The following is a 22063-nucleotide window of genomic DNA, read 5'->3' as shown; positions in this document are numbered from 1 at the left end:
TGTTTAGAGACAGAAACGCTTTTAATCTTGCTTTTGATAGTCGTGAGAAAAGCCATAAATATCGTTCATGAAAACGTATTGAAAAACTATACATTAAAAAAGGTCTCCAAATCAGCACAGTGGCAACAATTTTAAGCTGTTCCTTCCACAAAAAGCAGAAGAAATGGAAGATTAAAAAAAAACGTTTTTTTAGAGGCCCTGAACCTCCCACAGGAGAATCTCATTATGGGCCACAGAGAAGAGGAGCTTCCCTGAGGGGGAGAAGCGGGACGTCTGCAGAGCGTCGCTGTGCTGTAAAAAGTCCTGGAACTTGCCGCTGGTCCACTCGATCAGCTTCAACACTCGCTCTGAGAGAACATTGAGAGGTGAGAGCACACACTCGCTAAGACTAGAGATCGACCGATATGTTTTTTTCAGGGCCGATACCGAATATTAGTAGTCAAGAAGGCCAATAACTGATATTTGGAGCCGATATTCTATACTGTAAAAGTTATATAACATGAATAGTATACGTCATTTAACAGCTGGCCAAGGGCCTTAAGTTTTTTTTTCTCTTCAACTTTACTTTTTTTTTTAGGAAACATTTGGATGACAATCGACTTAAAATGTTTTATGCAGCGCTATTGTGGTTAATTTAGCACCAAAAAAAATATCTCTATTACATGTGTCTAAGAGAAGCATCAACATTTGCATTTAAAAATATGGTAAATATCCTGGGAAAACTGGTAAAAACATTGGAATTCTCTACCTGGCCATCTACTCAATTTTATGGCAAATACAAATTTTCTACAGCTTCCTCTTGAGAAACCCTGAAAGATTGCATCATTTAATCAAAAACAAGTATGGGCCCCTTCAAGTAGCTTAGAGTTGAGACATTTTTCAAGCTGGCTGACATTATTTCTTCCTGAATGTTACAGAAAGTATGAGAATGTGTGAGCTGCTGCCTGCTCTTTACTTGTATAATTATAAGTTTCCTTTGCAGGGTCATCGTATAGGGGGGAAAGGTGATGACAATTCTAAGGGCCCACACAGAGCCACCAATAGCCTCCATGACAAAATGATTATGCTTACCCTGAACGAATATATATTTATTCGAATGACTCAAAGGCACAAGTCATAAAATATTCTAATTTAATACTTTTAATAACCCCATTGGCCCCTTCCTAAAAAATGGTTTGGTGTACACGGTGGTTTGTTCTTCCCGCCATGGTTCTTCCTCATCGCAATGAAGTGAGTGCGAGTGAACACCAACAGGATTAGGGTGCCCTCCAACACCCACAAGTCTGGACATCAGAAAAGAGTTGCAAAGGAGGTCAGGAGTAGGAGCAACACAGCAGGGGCCCAGGACATTAAAATACTTTTATAAAATTTTTAATAGGTGAGCAATGTTCCAGCGCACGCTTGTGCACACACTGCTCACGCGTCTTCTACGCACAGCAAAGAATATGGAGCGCAAACAATCAACTCCAAACTGAACTCTACACAAAATAGAGTCAATCTGTTCGGTAGGATTTTGCAATGCAACTGTGAGTGACAGGTGACAACAGGCGGCCCTAACAGTTAAAACAATGTTCGTCAACACTGTTGAATTACTGTAATGTCTGTTGAGACGCTTTAGGAGGACAGGAATTTCCTCGATCACTTTATTGAGCAAAACTATTTATTTTCGGCCGTAACCACACCAAAAACATTAGTAAAACACTTTTATCTAGCAAAACTAGTAATTTTCTGCCATACAATCCAACTTTTTGTAATCTCTCATCTGTTATATGACGCTTGCACTTGTGGCACTTAGCCACTGCCAGTGATGCCTTTATGGCAACAAAAAAGGTCAGGACAACTCCAACAATATGACTCCCCAATCAAATGTGTGTTTATTCTTCTGTCATTTATGAAGAATGTTAATTTATGGATGTTAATCATGAAATGCGTTTACTAATGACTAATTACGAGCATATGACAAAGTCAGTTATGTTATCATGATGTGTTCAATGTGGTCTTGTAAAACAAGTTATTAGTGGGACATTTAAATAGCCTATATAGAAAAACATTAAATATTTAAAGATTTGTTGTTTGTTTTCATAGCAATATAAAATAAAAGACAGCCTAATAGCTGATAATAACAAAGTAAAAAAGACTATATAGAATTTGGGATAGTTTTACACTGACTTTCATGTAACATTACCTGTGACTATTGCAGGTGGAGAAAGGGCAAACTGAAACTAGTTAAGAACTATTTCTGATCCACAACAACAAGACGCTAAACAGCCTTGCTAGACTTACAATCGAAAGTCAACTAAGCTGACGATTGGACTCCAAAAGACCTCATCAGCAAATTTGGTAACAAAAAGGCCCAGTGTTGGGCTTTCTGATGAGACTTCCAGTGAACAAACAAGCCAATTTAAACTTTAATTGAGATAAGATGAAGTTCGTGGTTGTTTTTGATATTATATATAAGGGACGGCGTGGCGAAGTTGGTAGAGTGGCCGTGCCAGCAATCGGAGTGTTGCTGGTTACAGGGGTTCAATCCCCACCTTCCACCATCCTAGTCACGTCCGTTGTGTCCTTGGGCAAGACACTTCACCCTTGCTCCTGATGGCTGCTGGTTAGCGCCTTGCATGGCAGCTCCCGCCATCAGTGTGTGAATGTGTGTGTGAATGGATGAATGTGCAAATACTGTCAAAGCGCTTTGAGTACCTTGAAGGTAGAAAAGCGCTATACAAGTATAACCCATTTATCATTTATTTATTTATATTTGTTTCACAACAACGTATTCCATGTACTCTTTACTTGCGCATTTAAGTTAAATGCTACATATTTACCTGTGGACTATCTTGAGCCAGGACACTTTGTTACTAGTGCTTGATTGTTAAATACAATAAAATACCCACTACCTATTTGTTGAATGGTTAATTGAAAATGTATTTGCAATCTGAGGTGTAATAACAGGTTGTATATCAATGAAATGAGAATAAGACAACTAATAATACATTTTACATAATAATACTCTGACTTGTTAAGTCATTAATCGGAAAAAAGGAAACTAATTGGGTGTATTAAACCAGGCGCCGTCAAGAACACTGAAAAACAACAAAATTGAAGGTGGCAACGAATGGTGTAGAAGGGCCCACATCAATATTCTTTCAGGGGGCCCAGAATCCCGAGCAACGGCCCTGCTCCTATGTATCAACATATTTACACAAGGTTTGTATGTATCTATATTTCCTAACGTCTTCATGTCCATCCATCTGTGTCGCGTTTTGATTAAATTGAATCACAAAACTTGCGGCGCTCCTGTAACGAGTCCATGCTCAAGAGTGTTGTGAACAAAGGCTTGTCATGCGATACTATCGCGACAGTAGCAAAAACAAACAAAAGGGGACTGGAAAGATGACAGGAAAGAAGGACAAAAACTGGATTTCCTGGCAAAAATTTGGAAGTTTCGACAGGTAAGCAGAACAGACTTAGTGCAGGCGACTGGTACTACAGGAGGAAGAGAGAGGGGGTGGGGAAGGTGTGGCAGAAGGAGCGCTATGGTGAAGGCAGCTGAGAAGACTGAAGAAGAATTCTCACAGTAACTCAAATAACTGCCCTGTCGGGTATCAAAACATATTTGGGAAGAATTCTTGACAATGAGAGTAATTTGTATTTTTAAATTAGAAATAATAAAAAAAGGAAACTTTTCTCATGCGGGGCAAAAGCAGTTGTTAATATCTAATTCACTAATTATAATTTTAAAAAATGGTATCATATTTGTTTATATTGTATATGCTGATGTAATTTTGTTGTAGTTATATATGTATACATAAAAATAAATACTGGCGCCGATAATCGGCCAATAATCGGTCGATCTTTAGCCAAGACAGTCGGTACATTCAGGACAGAACTCTTTCCTTGTTTACCTTTTGAGCCCAAAGCTATGAGTTGACTCTTGGAGGAGAGGCTGAAACACGTGGCCCAGTGGGGCATGGCAATCTTTTTGATGATCTGGAATTAAACACACTTATTGGACACGCTATCAGCAGCACAGTGTGCACCTAAAAGGGAAACACGAGGGGGGGGGTACCCTTTTCTTGGAGAGGCTGTAGAAGCAAATATCTTTCTCTATTCCGTAAGAAGTGTAAACCACCAAACTGGGGTCTGTTGGGCAGAACGAAGCGAGGCTGGGGGGTGGACTGTCATCCTGAAAAGCAAAGGTTTACACATTCGTCACCAGTAAAATAAAAAAAATGTGACCACATTACATCATTTAGAATTGATACAAATGAATGAATAGGGATGCAGAAGTAAAATGTCAGGCAATATAATTTCCATATATATTCAGCATCTAGATTTAATCATGCAAACCAGCAGGTGGTGCCAAACAACATGTTCCCATGCCAGTCAGAGCTTTGCTTCCATCACTTATACCGTAATTTCCGGACTATAAGCCGCTACTTTTTCCCCTCGTTCTGGTCCCTGCGGCTTATACAAGAGTGCGGCTTATTTACGGCCTGTTCTTCTCCGACACCAACGAAGAGGATTTCGGTGGTTTTAGTACGCAGGAGGAAGACGATGACACAATGATTAAAGACTGACTTTTCATATACCGGTAGGCTGGTTATTTTGATAACGTACAGGCGAGCACTTTGTATTACTTTGCACCGTTGTATTATTTGTACTCTGCACGAATGCTGTTCGCCATGTCAAAGATGTGAAAGTTTTATTGAATGATTGAAAGATTTATTGTTAATAAATGGGACGCTTTGCGTTCCCAAACAGTCATCTCTGTCCCGACAATCCCCTCCGTGGTAGCAGGAACCCCTAAATACTATGGTAATTACACATCAAAACCCTGCGGCTTATAGTCGGGTGCGGCTTATATATGGAGCAATCTGTATTTTCCCCTAAATTTAGCTGGTGCGGCTTATAGTCAGGTGCGGCTTATAGTCCGGAAATTACGGTACATACCTGGAAAATAAACATTACCCACCCTAACCCATAATTTTAGTACATACTACTTAAGATAAGCAGATTGGTCAAACATAGAATGTGCCACAGAAGAAAAATATATGTGTTGTCTCTCAAAAATAGGTATATTTTTGCCTTGCTAAGACATCTTTTAAAAAAAATGTTTTCCTTCTTGGCTAAGTCTCCATTGTAAAATAGCTATTTGATCTCAATGGGACAAAACCTGGAAAAATAATGGATACATTAAAAAAAATACATCAATTATGCAGTTTAATTAGCAGGAACATTTGGCTGTTGAGATGACAATCCACATTTTTACCTGGACTTGCACCACAGCTTAAGGGGTTCTAATTTGACACCTCAGTCAACCTTACAAAGCTGTGTGAGTTTTTGTGTAAGCCTGCAAATTAACAAAACAACCAACATATGGTGATTAACATTTTACACTATTTATAACCTATTACTATTTATCTCCATAATATATATTGAAAATACGTTGGTGTAAATTTTGCTTCAGTCACTTTTAGGCTCAATTCAAGTACCCCTCTTCCGCCCTTGTTTTTGCCTCCCTTCTTGGTTTTGAGCATTCACTTCAATCAAGAGGCGTTCCAATTATCCGCCAGGTAGGGAGGAAGGGCTACGTACCTCCCTCGACGTGAAGTGAGATTGCAGACCTTCCTACACTATCGAATGCGAGAAGAAAGATGGCAGACCAGAAACCCAGAGAAGTGAACAAATGTAAGTAATAAGCATAATTAATGATTTTCATAATGATGACTGGTGGTTTAGTCAGACTTCAAACCGTTGCCACTGCACATAAATATTGGCTTTAAACACAAATACACAATAAAACACACTTTACATACCACAAGCTGATGAGCCAGCACTGGCATATTTTGCTAAAAAGGTTGTCTTTTAACCGGTCTTCTTAATAAAGACAGGCGAAAAAAATAAAAAGAGCACAAGCATCTTGAAAGTAAACAAACATTTGTCACATCTGCCTTACATCACTGCTGGCAAACGGCGAGGGTTGATGATGTAGTGACACTCGACTAACGCCCGCATGCATAGCTTATTTGCAAAACTTTGCCATTGCATTAGATGCTAGAGCCAAGCGGAAGGGTCAAGTAGAAGAGGGGAAGAGGAGGAGGGAGAATTCAAATTGAGCCTTGTAACCCATTTTTAAAATTCCGTCTGCAAGATGTTGGATTGTGGAGGCGTTACCAGATTGCAAATGAAACCACACCCCACCCTCTCCAAAAATAATATAATTTATCTTTTAAAAATGTATAATGTTAATAAATAAACATCTAAAGTCGTCACCGCTGCTATTTTTTTTCCAGACACATCACGACATAGCCAGACTGCAAACTCCGTAACCAGAGGCATTAAAAATTAAGTGCAAGCTCATGCATGAACGATTTGGTATTGTTTAACACTCGTATCCAAAAACAATTGTAAGTCAGAAAAGAGGAACACAAGTAAAAATAGGTCATAAAACAATAAAAACAATCCAGGCTTGTTAAGATATACGAGCCTATTAAGCATTACAAATCAAGCAGAAAAGCAACAGAGCTCTCGACATTTGCAAGTGACATTTTATGATCTTTGTCAAGTATTATGACAGAAAGAGTAGGTGGTATACCTGGCGATACGGCGGAGCAGGAAGTGTGAGCCAGTCCAGTAAAGCGCAATTGTGCGTGAACCAATCTGCCGCCCAGACACTGATGCGCCGGTCAGCGCTGGCAGCCAACCACAACTCGTTTCCCACCATTCCAAAGTCCTTACACTGGTGGACAAAGGGGTTTACAGCATTTGAGATGAGCAGTGATTTAAAAAAAAAAAGAGAAATGTCACAAGAATTCCAGAGTTTTTTTCTAGAGTTTAAATAACATCGCGTAGGATCTCTGACCTTGTCCAATTTAGCTGATGTGAGCTGAGCAGAGGAAATGCCAGCCTGTGATTTTTATGTTAACAAGACGTAATTACTTGTGCATTATAAAATGAAGAGGCATCACATCAAGTGCAATTCAAAAACAAACTAACTGATTGACACAGATTTCAGGTGTGAAGGAGATGTGCTGATTTTTGTCCTTGCCACAATAAAAATGATAATCTCCATGGAGGCAGACATCTCTTTGAAACCTGACCTGTTCATTTACACATTGGATGGTGCTGACGGCTGCTCCTTTGTGGTCCTTCAAGATGCGAATAGTTGTGCCGTCTTTGGTGTTGCTTACAGCAATAAGACCATTCTTGCCACCGGATATGATCACATCACCTGTTTGATTAGAGCATGAATCAATAAAAACTTTTATACAAAGTATCAAGGACCCTCACCATTTGCAGAGTAGTGGATAGCGGTGACAGCAACGCAATGTGGCTGCAACTTCCTCTCCATTTCGGCGGTGGCGAGCCGAAAGATGCGCAAAGTGCCATCGCCGTATCCTGCGGCCACAGATATGCGCTGCTCACTAGGAAAAGGGCTCCAACAGACGCAGTTGCAGGACTGAGACGAGCAAAAACATAAGACATTGACACATCGACACAGGTGCCAATATTTGGGTATAAGTTGTAAATGCTTAGGGCTTTTCATAACATGGGACAGTGTGTGCACAGTTTTGCTTTTAGTATTGTGTGTGACCAGAGTGCAGGAAATTACCCAACAGACCCTGGAAGGGTCAACTTGGGGAGCGAACGTTACTAGTACAGAACGCAGCACATTTCACTCAAACACTCTATGTGTCCCACTAGGCTTAGTACAGCTCTCTTTTGCTAGACCCTTAAATGTAGACGCACTTTTGCACAAATCATATTTGTTAATCAAGTTGTTAGCTAAGTTTCTGGATTTTCCTGCTCTCCCCCTCTAGCGCTTTTGACTGTGTCAGTCACAACTAAGCATAATTTTTTTTGTAGAGATAATATTTGATGCAGCTCATTTGATTGTGCCTATTACAATTGGGGTGGTGGGGTTTAGAAGGTAGAGCGGCCAGCCAGAAACCTGAGGACAATAGGTTTCTCAATGTAAAGTGTTTTAAATCACTAGAGAAAAAGCACTATATAATTCACACATCACTTCTTTACTATTGTTGTGGTTTGTCAATACAAATACTCAAATGTGCCTGAAGTTTCATGTCTATCTAAAAGTAGGTTTAAAAGTCCTCACCTGACCGAGCACCTGGAACTGGACCACCAGCTCATTAGCGGGAAAAGACCACACCCTCAGACTGCCGTCTTCGCTACAGGTAGCAAAGTGGCTCTCATTGGGGTGAAACGCCAAATCATTCACCTGGATGTTAATAAAACACTTAAGTAAGCTTTGTTGAACTTGATCTCAAAACGGAAATAAAACAATTAAAATCGGGGGTTAATCACATAATTAGTCACAATAATGACTACCCTTCTGCAGTTCCCTTTTTATTCCCTACTTAAAACATTCAATTCCCACCTTCCGAGCGTGATTGGCAGGTAGTTAACAATCTTTCACTTTGCAGTCACTCTGAATAAGGAGAGACTAATGCAACAGTAAGACTGCCTCTGAGCTGCGTGCACTGTTATCAGAATCAGAATCAGAATCAGAATAGTTTTATTGCCATTGTTTGAGAACGGGTTCACAAACTAGGAATTTTACTTGGTGCAGCAGGGTGTTAGGTGTGTGCAGTGCATTTCTACTCAAAAAGTGGGCGGTCAGCATCTTCAAATTAAACCATCCATGTTTTTCTTTAATGACTTGTACTCATTAGGGTTGCAGGTAAGTTGAGCGTATCCCAGCTGACTTTGGGCAAGAGGCAAGGTACACCCTGGACTGGTTGCTCGGTAATCACAGGACACAGCAGGGGTGTAACATATGTATATTCAGATTTAGATTACACCTCATAAATGGGACGTGGTCTGTACTGCTCCACACGACAGCTTCATTTTTCTTCTGTCTGGTAGTTCTATTTTTTTCAACAGTTCTTTACACTTCCCCTGCTCCACACTGTTTAGTCTGTTGACTCTGTAATCAAATGCTAGCTAGTACTATAACCATGGACATAATTTGGCAGTTTTTGTGCCCTGCACTTTTTAATGTTAAAAAATAATGTAAATGGAGACAAGTCAAACACTTGTACCAGGTGGAAAACTACCGCTCAGACTGAAGCTAGTCCCTTTTGACAAGCTCATTGATTGGCTCTCTGGTGCTGCTTTCCTGCCAACACGACACTGATTGACAGCATCCAGCAGCTCACCAATCAGTAGTCAGAAGCGCGATACATGTAAAAGTAAGTCACAATCATTCACAGGAGAGATACGTGTGATAGAAATGTTTTAAAAATGGTTGCTGTTAAACCGGTGGGTGAGATCATGACGTTACATGGGAACACTGATGAAGTTCGCAATTAAATAATGGACAAGTGACCATGCCTGAATAAAGATGACTTAACTTAAAAGTCATAGTTTTAAAATATGAATGTAGACAAACTGCAAGACGTTCTAAACAAGCAATATTCATGGCAACGTTCCCAACAGTGTCGTCCTAAAGCCTGCTTTCTTCCATCGCCACACTAAGAGCTGGTAAAGGAAGAGGTCTGTCAGTTACACTATGCTGTTACACTTTCGAAATAAAAACATGTTTACATTCGCGATATATTTTTAGGGTGGGACAAATCTGTATTTTTCCAATATTTAGTCATAGACTTTAGTCATAATCTTTGTGTTTAAGAAACTTATCAATGACTTTAGCGCTACAGACTTTTTCTGTTTGTTTGAGATTGTCATTATTGCCACAAGTGATGGAAAAGTGCATTACAACTGAATACAGCCGCGGCCCATTCGGACTATAGCGGAAAAACAGATATTTTTGGGCTCCGGCTCTATAGTTAAGAAACACTGCATTAAGCCACACCCTCTGTACTCAAGCAATTTGTGTCCCTGTTCCACTGCTTAAATCCAAAGTTTGTCCATGACTACAACTTCTACTCTGGACATGCCAGGGACCTCCACAAACCCTCCACAGGGAGTGTGCATTACCAATGCTGTGAAAGGCGAGGTGTGGAAGCGTGCAGAACAGCTCCACAAGCGTGCAGCCTGACCGTTGACTAATAGAGTCATGACTCACGATAGTTCTAAGAAGACAGACCCTGGAGGCACTCTTCCATTGTTTTGGTAAGACCTTGCCTTATATTGGGCTACCAAAATATATATATATATATATACACCGTATTTTTCGGACTATAAGTCGCAGTTTTTTTCATAGTTTGGCCGGGGGTGTTACTTATACTCAGGAGCGACTTATGTGTGAAATTATTAACACATTACCGTAAAATATCAAATAATATTATTTAGCTCATTCACGTAAGAGACTAGACGTATAAGATTTCATCGGATTTAGCTATTAGGAGTGACAGATTGTTTGGTAAACGTATAGCATGTTCTATATGTTACAGTTATTTGAATGACTCTTACCATAATATGTTACGTTAACATACCAGGCACGTTCTCAGTTGGTTATTTATGCATCATATAACGTACACTTATTCAGCCTGTTCACTATTCTTTATTTATTTTAAATTGCCTTTCAAATGTCTATTCTTGGTGTTGGGTTTTATCAAATAAATTTCCCCAGAAAATGCGACTTATACTCCAGTGCGACTTATATATGTTTTTTTCCTTCTTTATTATGCATTTTCGGCTGGTGAGACTTATACTCCGAAAAATATGGTACACACATATAGACCTATCTCCACTCAAGATGATCTCCTGCTGGCCACACTATGGACTGGACTGTCACACTATTATGCTAGATCCGCTCGACGTCCATTGTCCCCTCCAAGGTTTCTCATTGTCATCCCATTGGGTTGAGTTTTTTCTTGCCCTGATGTGGGATCTGAGCTGAGGATGTCGTTGTGGCTTGTACAGCCCTTTGAGACACTCGTGATTTAGGGCTATATAAGTACGGTAAACTTTGATTGATTGATATATAAATGTGTACATATATATATACATACACTACCGTTCAAAAGTTTGGGGTCACATTGAAATGTCCTTATTTTTTAAGGAAAAGCACTGTACTTTTCAATGAAGATAACTTTAAACTAGTCTTAACTTTAAAGAAATACACTCTATACATTGCTAATGTGGTAAATGACTATTCTAGCTGCAAATGTCTGGTTTTTGGTGCAATATCTACATAGGTGTATAGAGGCCCATTTCCAGAAACTATCACTCCAGTGTTCTAATGGTACAATGTGTTTGCTCATTGGCTCAGAAGGCTAATTGATGATTAGAAAACCCTTGTGCAATCATGTTCACACATCTGAAAACAGTTTAGCTCGTTACAGAAGCTACAAAACAGACATTCCTTTGAGCAGATTGAGTTTCTGGAGCATCACATTTGTGGGGTCAATTAAACGCTCAAAATGGCCAGAAAAAGAGAACTTTCATCTGAAACTCGACAGTCTATTCTTGTTCTTAGAAATGAAGGCTATTCCACAAAATTGTTTGGGTGACCCCAAACTTTTGAACGGTAGTGTATATATACACACACACACACACGCACACGCACACGCACACGCACACATATATACATATACATACTGTACATATATATATATAGAGCTGAAATGATTCCTCAAGTAATTCGATTACAAAATATATTCTGGGAAAATTAGCTGCCTCGAAGCGTCGTTGATTTTTTTTTTTTAACGGCATTTTGCCTCGTTTAGTAAACAGTAGTCAAAGCTCACGTTTCGCACGGACTGTTTAGGTATAGCAGAGTTTGTTTACATCACATATCATACACCCCCTGCACTGCACAACACTGCTCTTTTAAATACGCTTGAGTTTAGAAAACTTTTTCACAGACATAACTCGCAATGGCAGACGCTGCAGAAAGCAGTGGACAAGAGCCATAGCAAAACGAGGGAATTAAGAAGCGACAAAAGTTGTCTAAGGTGTGGGAACACTTCACACTAAAATGGAAGGAAAACACAGTAGTATGCTAATATTGCAAAGTGGAGCTCGCATTAGCACAAGTTCGATGCTGTAGCACCTGTTGAGAAAGCATCCGATTTGAGGGACGTCCAGAGGCGAGGTAAGTTGGCTGTCTTGAGTTTCCAATGATTTCTACAACTCTTATTTTTTTGTGATAGAGTGATTGGAGCACATACTTGTTGGTCACGAAAACATTAATGAAGTTTGGTTCTGTTATTAATTTATTGTGGGTCTACTGAAAATGTTACCAAATCTGCTGTTAATGTTAATATTTGGTTACATGTCCCTTGGCAAGTTTCACTGCAATTAAGGTGCTTTTGGTAGCCATCCACAAGCTTCTGGTTGAATTTTTGACCACTCCTCTTGACAAAATTGGTGAAGTTCAGCTAAATTTGTTGGTTTTCTGACATGGACTTGTTTCTTCAGCATTGTCCACACGTTGGGAAGGCCATTCTAAAACCTTAATTACTACAATGCTGAAGAAACAAGTCCATGTCAGAAAACCAACAAATTTAGCTAACTGCACCAATTTTGTCAAGAGGAGTGGTCAAAAATTCAACCGGAAGCTTGCCAGAAGCTTGTGGATGGCTACCAAAAGCGCCTTATTTAGTGAAACTTGCCAAGGGACATGTAACCAAATATTAACATTGCTGTATGTATACGTTTGACCCAGCAGATTCGGTCACATTTTCAATAGAACAAAACTTCATGAATGTTTTTTGTGACCAACAAGTATGAGCTCCAATCACTCTATCACAAAAAAATAAGAGTTGGAGAAATTATTGGAAACTCAAGACAGCCATGACATTATGTTTTTTACAAGTGTATGTAAACTTTTGACCACGACTGTACATACATATATATACACACACACGCGCACACACACACACACGTACAAACACTAACACTTTTTTTTGTCACAGAGCAGAGCATTGATTGTGATGCAACAACAATCAATAATACAAAATATGATAAATGATAAATGGGTTATGGGGTATAAATGGCTATAGCGCTTTTCTACCTTCAAGGTACTCAGCACTTCAGTTTGCATTAATTAAAATAAGCTATAACAGACTAAACAACACATAACTTAAACTACTTTTAACAACCCCCCAACATCAGATCCTGATGCCAATGCAATATGAAGTATGAACAATACAAAATTGAACATTAAGAGTATGTGAAAGTTCGACTCCTACATTGTTTACTTCTCTGATGACTTCTCCTTGATGTTTTGTAACCAATCAGAAATATCAAGCAGCTAAAATGCGACAAACATGGCTAAGTGTGGATCATGTGTTTTGCATATCACTCATAATACACTGTAATTGATTTATATATGTCTAATTTAAAATTTTGTTTTATGTCAATAAAGTTCACTGAGCAAGATGTCTTATGTGCAATCGTGTGTTGACTTTATCTGTTTGTTATAGGCAGTTGGGACTAATGCGTTACAAAGTAACGCGTTACTGTAACGCTGTTAGTTTCGGCGGTAACTAGTAATCTAACGCGTTATTTTTTATATTCAGTAACTCAGTTACCGTTACTACATGATGCGTTACTGCGTTATTTTTTATGTAGTATCAGTTAGACATAGAAAATCTGAGTGTGTTTTATTGGAGCGCTGCAGTGTCGTCCTTCTGATTCTTCTTGTGTCACAAGCCGGAAAAGAGAGACGCGCGCTCTGTGTGTGTCTGGGTGTGGGGAGGGGAGGGGAGGGGGGGGGTCGTGTCTGATCGTGGCGGAGCTGCGTCGAGTTTGTCGAATATGTAGATATTCTCACTACTTTTCTTTTGTCGAGCACAAAGAAAAGAACATTTTAGTTAAATTTAAGTTGTGTCTTGGATCAAAGATCCCATCTACTGCCCAATTCAAATCTGCTGAAACACCTACAAAAGCAACATGCTTCGACAAAGCTAGTAAAGAGAGACACAGACTCCGATGCACTTCCCCTCCACCACCACCACTTAAGGATTAACTCTGCCTCTGCTCATCATTCAGCACTGAAGGTACACACACATTCTGTCAATTCTCTTATATACTCTTTCATTCTAGACTTCTAGAGTGTTTGATTATCACATCACTCTAAATGTATAGACTATAAAGTTCACAAACATAAAGAGGGATGCCAGTGGGCCAGGCCAATCTTCCCTTCCCTCTAAACTAAAACTGGGGAAATGTGTAGAGTGTTCTGGGCTTCAGACATGATTTTGTTTCAGAAATCCTTGAGAAAAAAACGCCTGGTTAGGCTTTGTGTATGTAGTGTGTGCCTTCCTTGCTTTACAGCTATGTTGTTATTATGCTGTTTGTTACTTATGTATGTTATGTTGCAGCTATTTAAAATAGTTTTGTCAATTTGTTCTGGCCTGAAACAAATTAGCCCCGTTGAAACATATATTTGTCTTTGTGTGTTGTATGTAGACCACATTGCTTAGCAGAGTTCAGTGGTGCAAATGGATGTCAAGTTGATCAACAGATTGTATTATTCTCCAGTGCAATAACAGTACTGAAATGAAGGCTAAAAGGGCATTAATGGGAGCTTTAAAAAAAGAAGAAAAAAAGAAGTAACTAAATAGTTACTTTTCACAGTAACGCATTACTTTTTGGTGTAAGTAACTGAGTAAGTAACGGAGTTACTTTTGAAATAAAGTAACTAGTAACTGGTTTTCAGTAATTAACCTAACACTGGTTATAGGTAATTTACACCATGAGTGGGGAACGTTGTTTGGATTGGGTCATATAAATCGATGCTGTGCTTATTAAGTCATCGTCAAATTACATTTGTGGTCATTGACTTCAGCCGATAAGGAACATACATGCACTAAAAATACAATTACTCACACTGGTCAACTTACTGTTGTATATGATGTATCATATAGTATGATTATTTCATATTCCAGAACTGTATTTATTGGCTAAGTAGATTTGTGGTTTTATTTTGCACCCTTGCTGTACCGAAAATAAACTGAATGGGGACTTTAATACTGAGGCACGTAACAAATTGTAAGCCGTTACACCCCTATGGCACATATAGAACTATTCTCATTCACACTTATGGACAATTAAAAGTGCCCAATTAATCTGACATGCATGTTTTTGGGATGTAGGAAGAAGCCGGAGTATTCTCCACATTCTCATGACTGCTAGCTAACCACAAATATAAAACCAGATCACAGGACACGAGCCACTCACAAGGGGGAAAAAAAGCACATGTGGTTGTATTGTTTCAAGATAACGACAAGGCATTGTGGTAGACTCCTGTTATGTTCTAATCTGAGGGTACCTTATTCTTGTGGCCGCTGACCAGACGGATACTGCTGTTGTCCAACCAGTCGATGTACCACAAAGTGCCCGCGGTGGTACCCACGATGCCCATGTCCATTGTGTTGTCAAAGGCAGCACTGACTGTGGTACCATCCAGCATTATCTCCTGCTTCAACACCACTGATTTCCCACTGCAGCATGGTTACAGGTGACAAAAGACAATTAACAATTATGGCACTATTCAACATTTTGTAGCTGGTGGCCATAAACATCTGATTTCTTTTTGTGCATGCACACTTATGTGAAAATAACAAAAAACAAAACGTACAACTTTTGCATTAATACTCACTTGACTACTTAGTGCAACTGCTCTGAATGAATTATACATTTCATTGCCAATTTTGATAGGGAGTGACACAGTAATTCTATTTTTGTTAATAACTAAAGTGGTAATGGGTGGCATTATTGTACCATTATTACTAAAGTTGTACATCTTTTGTAATGGACGATTCGATATGTATCTCGATAAAGGGGTTACAATATAATTCATAATCGATATATTTTAAAAACATAATGATTCGAACGAAACAGAAAGATTCCACATAGAGAATGAATGATTCGATAAGATTCGAAACGGTGTATGAACGAGCATGAAAAGAAGAAAACTACTCGGACGAGAGGACAACATTTTTCTCAGACAAACTTAACAGTCAACTGATCAGTTGAATTCCATTAAAACATGGGTATCAAACTCTGGCCCGCGGCCAAATTTGGCCCGCCGTGTAATTTCATTTGGCCCTTGAGGCAATATCAAATTAACATTAGAGCTGGCCCGCCGGTATTATACAGCGGCGGTGCCGCTGTAACACAGCATTCACCTCTAATACTCATATTTGCCAACCCTCCCGATTTTCCCGGATTTCAGTGCCCCTCCCGAAAATCTTCCGGGGCAACCATTCTCCCGACTTCTACCCGGACAACATCATTGGGGGTGTGCCTTAAAGGCACTGCCTTCAGCGTCCTCTACAACCTGTCTTCACGTCCGCTTTTCCTCCATACAAACAGCGTGCCGGCACAGTCACATACTATATGCGGCTCTTACACACACACACGCACACACGCACACGCACACGCACACGCACACACACACACACACACACACACACACACACACACACACACACACACACACACACACACACACACACACACACACACGTGAATGCAAGGCATACTTGATCAACAGCTATACAGGTCACACTGAGGGTGGCCGTATAAACAACTTTAACACTCTTACAAATATGCGCCACACTGTGAACCCACACCAAACAAGAATGACAAACACATTTTGGGAGAGCATCCGCACCGTAACACAACATAAACACAACAGAACAAATACCCAGAACCCCTTGCAGCACTAACTCTTCCGGGACGCTACAATATACACCCCCTGCTACCACCAAACCCGCCCTCCCAACCCCGCCCACCAAGTTAATGTTGATATTTACCTCAGAAGGCTACAAATAGAAAAGAGGCATTCAATTTTGTATTTAATATACCATTGATGTTTTTTCCTTTGTTTTTTGAAAGTTGATTTTGCACTATTAAGTTTTATAAGCGTTGCTTGTTCCATATTCAGTGTTAAAGCAAATCAGCAAACTGAGCAATATTTAACGTTTTATTCATGCACTTTCTCTTGCTACTTCAAGGCTTGAATGTTTGATTAATTCATTATTATTTTATTTTCAAATGTATTATTAGCCTGTGGAAAAAGTTTATTTTGATATTCACCTCAGAAGGCTGCAAATAGAAAAGAGGCATTACATTTTTATTTAAATTGTATTTGATATGCCATTGATATTTTTTAATTATTATTACTACTATTTGAAACTCGATTTTGCATGTCACTATAAAGTTATATAAGCCTTGCTTGTTTAATATTCAATGCAAAACTTGTTTGGGTCCCTATTAAAAGGTTAATTTGTTCAACCTCGGCCCGCGGCTTTGTTCAGTTTTAAATTTTGGCCCACTCTGTATTTGAGTTTGACACCCCTGCATTAGAATAACAATCAAGCTGGATGAATGAGAACACTCGTAGGCACATTCATCTTCAAATATCTAAAAAATGCTAATAGCATTTTTTTTAATTTGTAAAAAATAACATATATCCCCAAATATGTTGTAAGGCAAAGATAAAGAAAAAAGACCACATGTCAAATATATTTATTTTTAGCCATGGATCAAAAAAAGACATTTTGTTTAATGGGATGATACAACATCCATCCATCCATTTTCTACCACTTGTCCCTATCGGGGTCGCAGGGGGTGCTGGAGCCTATCTCAGCTGCTTTCGGGCGGAAGGCGGGGTACACCCTGGACAAGTCGCCACAGATGATACAACATGACCAAATTAAATGTATAAATAAAAAAAGAACAGAAGTCTTGGCCTTCAGTCCTATTAATAAAAAGTAAATATCCAGTGTACTTCAGAGCTGCTCTGCATATCTTACAAATTAAGTCAACTTGTAATACCCCCCTGTTGACACAATGGATGAGAACATGCTGATCCTAGAGGTCCAAAATCAAAAAATCATTTTACAGGCATATCCTAGACAGCTATTTGGGGACCTCACAGTGGTTGGGAAAGCAGCTATGTGGTTAGTGGGAGTTGAATGTGAAGTGGGTGCGTTCAAAGCTTGCCAGGGATGTTGTTTCTTGCTACAAATACAAACAAAAAAACTGTCGTCTTTTCCATTAGTTAAGTCAAGTCAGGGCCGCGGTGTGGCAGTTCAGCAGCCATTACTTATCTTGCGGAAATTTGGGGTACTTATTTCGCGGGCAGCCCTTTGCTCTCGTGTTGTTTTAAAGATAAACTGTCAACTGATTGCTAGTCTTGTGCGACACCCCGTTCATGTATTTACATCGTCTTCAGTTACGTAAGTTAATGTAGCAAGCTTGTGAAAAATCGTATCGTGGGCAGCCGTGACCGATTTCTGTCAACTGAATTCTAGTTTTGCGCAATCACTCAAATACTATAAAGATTCACTGCTAATTCTTATAAATTGAGATGGCTGCTACAGACACAGTAAGTTTCAATTAAGTTTCAATCTAATGGTCACAATAATTTATTAAAATAAAAGGCATGACGCAGAAAGTTGAATGATGCGGACATGATTGTTACTGGATACTTTAAAATATAGTTCTGCATTGGAGACTTTGTATATGTAAGTATTGTAAATTCCAGACTATAAGTTGCTACTCTTTTCTACGCTTTGCGACTTATACAACGGTGCGGATAATTTACGGATTTTTCTTTACTGACGGTCATAATGCAAATAGTTTTTTAGAAAACAAAGCAAATACTAGGTGTGTTCTTGTTTGTGCTATGGGGAGCCATCTTTTGGACGAGTTCGCTCACCGCAGGCGCTACAATGTCCTTCCATTTAGTGCTTTCAACCGGAAATAGATCTTCTAGCTGTCCGTAGCCTTTTTTACTCGTATGGATTCTTCATTAATGACTCCAAACAACGTTTGTAAGTTTTACAGTACAACTAAAACAATTCTTACTTACTAAACCGTCCCATGTGGGACGTCTGTAGACGTGTTTTCATGTTATGTACGCGCTATCGTAATATAATGAAGCTAGTGTCGTTAGCATTAGCTAATATGCTAACACGTTTACGAGTGTCTTTGGTAGTATTATAAAATTATCATGGCATTTTTTTTGTATTGTTTCAGTTTTGTAAAATGGACTTATTGAGTCTGTTTAGCTTATTGGAGAGCGAGCTTCCGCAGCTAGTGGGTCTATGACGATGACTTCTGATTTGTTTGATCAGCCGTTTTACTGCCGTGTTACAGACACAATTTGTAAACAATTAAAAGTGTTGCTTGCAACTTCCTCACAGTAACATTTTTCAAAGTAAAAAATATAACAAGAACACCACCATTTTATGGTACTATTGGTGGTTTAACAGAACACATTTGTTTGACAATGGTCTATATTTTTCTCAATTACATAATTCATCCATCCATCGCGCAAATATCCGATATCAATATAGGATCAGGACACTCCTACGGAATGTTCGCTCTAATTTTTCATGTGTCTGAGCAAATGCAAAAACTCTATGAGCATTCAGTGGAGCACATGTGACCGATATTAAACGTGCACACAGTGGCCATACCTGCAGCACACCTGTCCCGAACCTGACATCATAAAAAGTTAAATGTTTTATTTTTATAAGTCATTTACATTAGATTATCACCTGATAGAAGTGATTTGGCCGACTTACAATTAAAATAATAAAAAAACTCTTGTTTTTCATGAGCTATGTACTAGTATTGTATATCTGGGTGGGAATCCTGCTTTGGAAAGAAGTTGTACCCCTTTTAGAGATCACATTTAGTTCCCCTTAAAATATTCACATGTTGCACAATGAGATGTAAGCATGGGATAAAGTGTACATTCTTATAACTTTATGTCTGTAAAATATATATTTTTATTAGTAACAGCATTTCATGATTAATATCCATAAATTAACATTCTTAATAAATGACAGAAGAATAAGCATACAACTGATTGGGGAGTCGACCTGGCATTTACAGGTTGTGTGTGGTGTTGCAGTTATCTGACTTTTTGTGAGGTCGTAAACACATCAGTGTGTAAGTGCCATGAGTGCGTGCATTGGCGCAATTGAGAGCAAGCGAGCGGCTGGATTTGATATGACCGATGACAAAGAGTTGCTTTTGGCCTGGTTTGTACAGCAGAAAATGACTAGTTTTGCTAGACAGATGTTTTTTACTAATGTTTTTTGTTTTGCTCAATAAAGTGTTTGATGGAATTTCTGTCCTCGTCTCGTTTCTCGACAGATTTTGAACCAGGTTGACAAATATTCTTTCATCTGTCGTGGCTACTTGTTGTCACCTGTCACTCACAGTTGCATTGCAAAATCCTACAGAACAAACTGTTATGTGTTCATTTTGTTTAGAGTTCAGATTGGATTTGATTTTGTGCACGGCATAGATTTGCTGTGCGCAGAAGGACGTTTGAGCAGTGCGCAATTTCGCAGGCGCGCACCTCAGAGGGAACTGCTTTCTAAACAAAAATATTATTGAACTAAGTTCTGACAACTTTATAAAATCTTTGCAACGTTTTGAATAAATGATTGATAAAGTGTGATTTATGGTCAATTTAGTAAATATATTTGCCCATTAAAAGTATAAATTTTATGTAACATGTTTTTATAACACTGTGATATTTGTAAACATGTAATTGTACTTTGCTGTTATTGTTGAATACTAGAGAGAAACGCATGGCATCTGACCTACATGTTTCATATGTGTTAGTCCACTTTGAATACATTAGCAACAGATGGTAAAGACTACTCACCTGTCTTTACTGCTGAATGCCTTTGCTTGAGGCTTCATACCTAGCACAGCTTCTACCTCCCACAGTCGCAGCCAGTGGGTGTTGCTGCCTGTCAACAGGCTGTTCCCTCGACACAGCAGGATGCCTTCAGAAAAAAACTCATCAAATACCATTTCATAAACTTGGGACAAGAATAAATGCAAGACACATGACCTGTTATGATAATGGTTTAGATTGTGGAAATGTTTAGATGCTCTAAAAATCCACACGGTTATCATAAATATGTACCAATCTCGCCCTCATCAGCCTCCCATGTCATGAAGCAGGTCTGTGTCTTGATGTCCCAGACACAAAGATGTCCTCGGTTGGTGGCGGTAAATAATAAGGAGTCCGTATGATAGCAAAGAGCCGTCATTTCCACATCGCCAACCTCTGCTGGTGCCCTCACTGTCATAACCTAAGAAGTGGGAAGGTGTGATCAGTACTTTTTAACCCAAAGCAATATATAACAAATATCTGACAAAAGCAATATATAACAAATATCTGACAAAAAAATCACAGCAGCCTTGATGGACTAAAGGCAGTATTTCTGCAGTCATTTACTTTGAGCTCCGCATCTTGCCCGTCGCTTTGAATAAAGCCAAAGTAAACACTTTGTCTTCCCACACAGGCAAGCTGGGCGGGCGCAGAGGGGCAGAAGGCTGCGTCGTGAATCGGCACTGAGACAGTCACGCCAGAGAGCATTTGGAGTGTCTTGCTGCTCCACAGAGCCACCATTGGGTCGGTGAAGTCCCCTAGCAGGGTGTGATCAAGAGCAGACAATATTAACTCCAGGATTTTTAGTTGGTTTCCTGCCATAAGAATTCCCCCCCCCCCCCCCCCCCCCCCACTAACCTACGGAGAGAAAGAAGCAATCGTCTTTGGAGAAAGCGAGACACTGCACTGCCCCTCTATGGTAGGAAATAGTTTTCAAACAATCTCCACTCTGAATGTCCCAAATGCAAATGAGGCTGCTGCTATTACACTTTATGGCTGCAGATGCCATTATCTGGGCAGACAAACAAAAACATATTAAACATACGTATGTTTGCTTTTACCAAAACTAAATGTACCACATTTATTGTCAACTACATAAACTACATGTTTATGACCGCTTATTGTGAGAAAAATATATCATTTGCCACAATGTATTTATATAAGCTACATATACAGCATTGTATAAATAAATAAATACCGTAGAGTTCATTACACATCCTAAAACAAAGCCTGAGACTCTCTAAGATGATCATTTTGAAGAGGTTAACTTGGCATGCTAGCATGTATTGCTACCATTTGTGTCCTTTAATTATGTCTAGAAAGAGGCCCATATCTGCTTTATCATCTCTGAGAGCAGTTGCAGAATTATTTGGAGCTGGACCCAACAGCACTGACGTTTCAAGTACACCTAGTCCATGTCCGTGTGTCTCTTTGATGAAACTTGCTTAAAAATAGAAGCCCCCCTCTGCCTTTTCT

At 39.3% G+C, this 22063-nt stretch overlaps 1 protein-coding gene and 1 long non-coding RNA gene across 3 annotated transcripts in view; one reads left to right on the top strand and one right to left on the bottom strand.

The window, feature by feature from the left end:
* Positions 1 to 22063, bottom strand: part of wdr90 (WD repeat domain 90) — a 79087-nt gene continuing 57024 nt past the window's right edge. For both annotated transcript variants that reach the window (XM_062055911.1, XM_062055912.1), the window contains exons 31-42: positions 21446 to 21599; positions 21155 to 21345; positions 20840 to 21008; positions 20573 to 20696; positions 15206 to 15377; positions 8117 to 8239; positions 7291 to 7459; positions 7101 to 7231; positions 6596 to 6739; positions 4067 to 4183; positions 3903 to 3987; positions 1 to 347 (exon numbers count right to left, since the gene is read on the bottom strand). In XM_062055911.1, the coding sequence (XP_061911895.1) occupies positions 190 to 347; positions 3903 to 3987; positions 4067 to 4183; positions 6596 to 6739; positions 7101 to 7231; positions 7291 to 7459; positions 8117 to 8239; positions 15206 to 15377; positions 20573 to 20696; positions 20840 to 21008; positions 21155 to 21345; positions 21446 to 21599 (1737 nt within the window). In that variant the 3' untranslated portion in view covers positions 1 to 189. The remainder of the gene's footprint in view (positions 348 to 3902; positions 3988 to 4066; positions 4184 to 6595; positions 6740 to 7100; positions 7232 to 7290; positions 7460 to 8116; positions 8240 to 15205; positions 15378 to 20572; positions 20697 to 20839; positions 21009 to 21154; positions 21346 to 21445; positions 21600 to 22063) is intronic.
* On the top strand, positions 24 to 21419 carry LOC133655608 (uncharacterized). Its single transcript, XR_009827020.1, has 3 exons — positions 24 to 365; positions 5578 to 5688; positions 21222 to 21419. It is a non-coding gene; the product is annotated as an uncharacterized LOC133655608 (long non-coding RNA).

The sequence above is a fragment of the Entelurus aequoreus genome, linkage group LG08 (genome assembly GCF_033978785.1).
Source record: "Entelurus aequoreus isolate RoL-2023_Sb linkage group LG08, RoL_Eaeq_v1.1, whole genome shotgun sequence".
In the NCBI taxonomy this organism is placed as follows: Eukaryota; Metazoa; Chordata; class Actinopteri; order Syngnathiformes; family Syngnathidae; genus Entelurus; species Entelurus aequoreus.
This window is presented reverse-complemented; position numbering and strand designations above follow the sequence as displayed.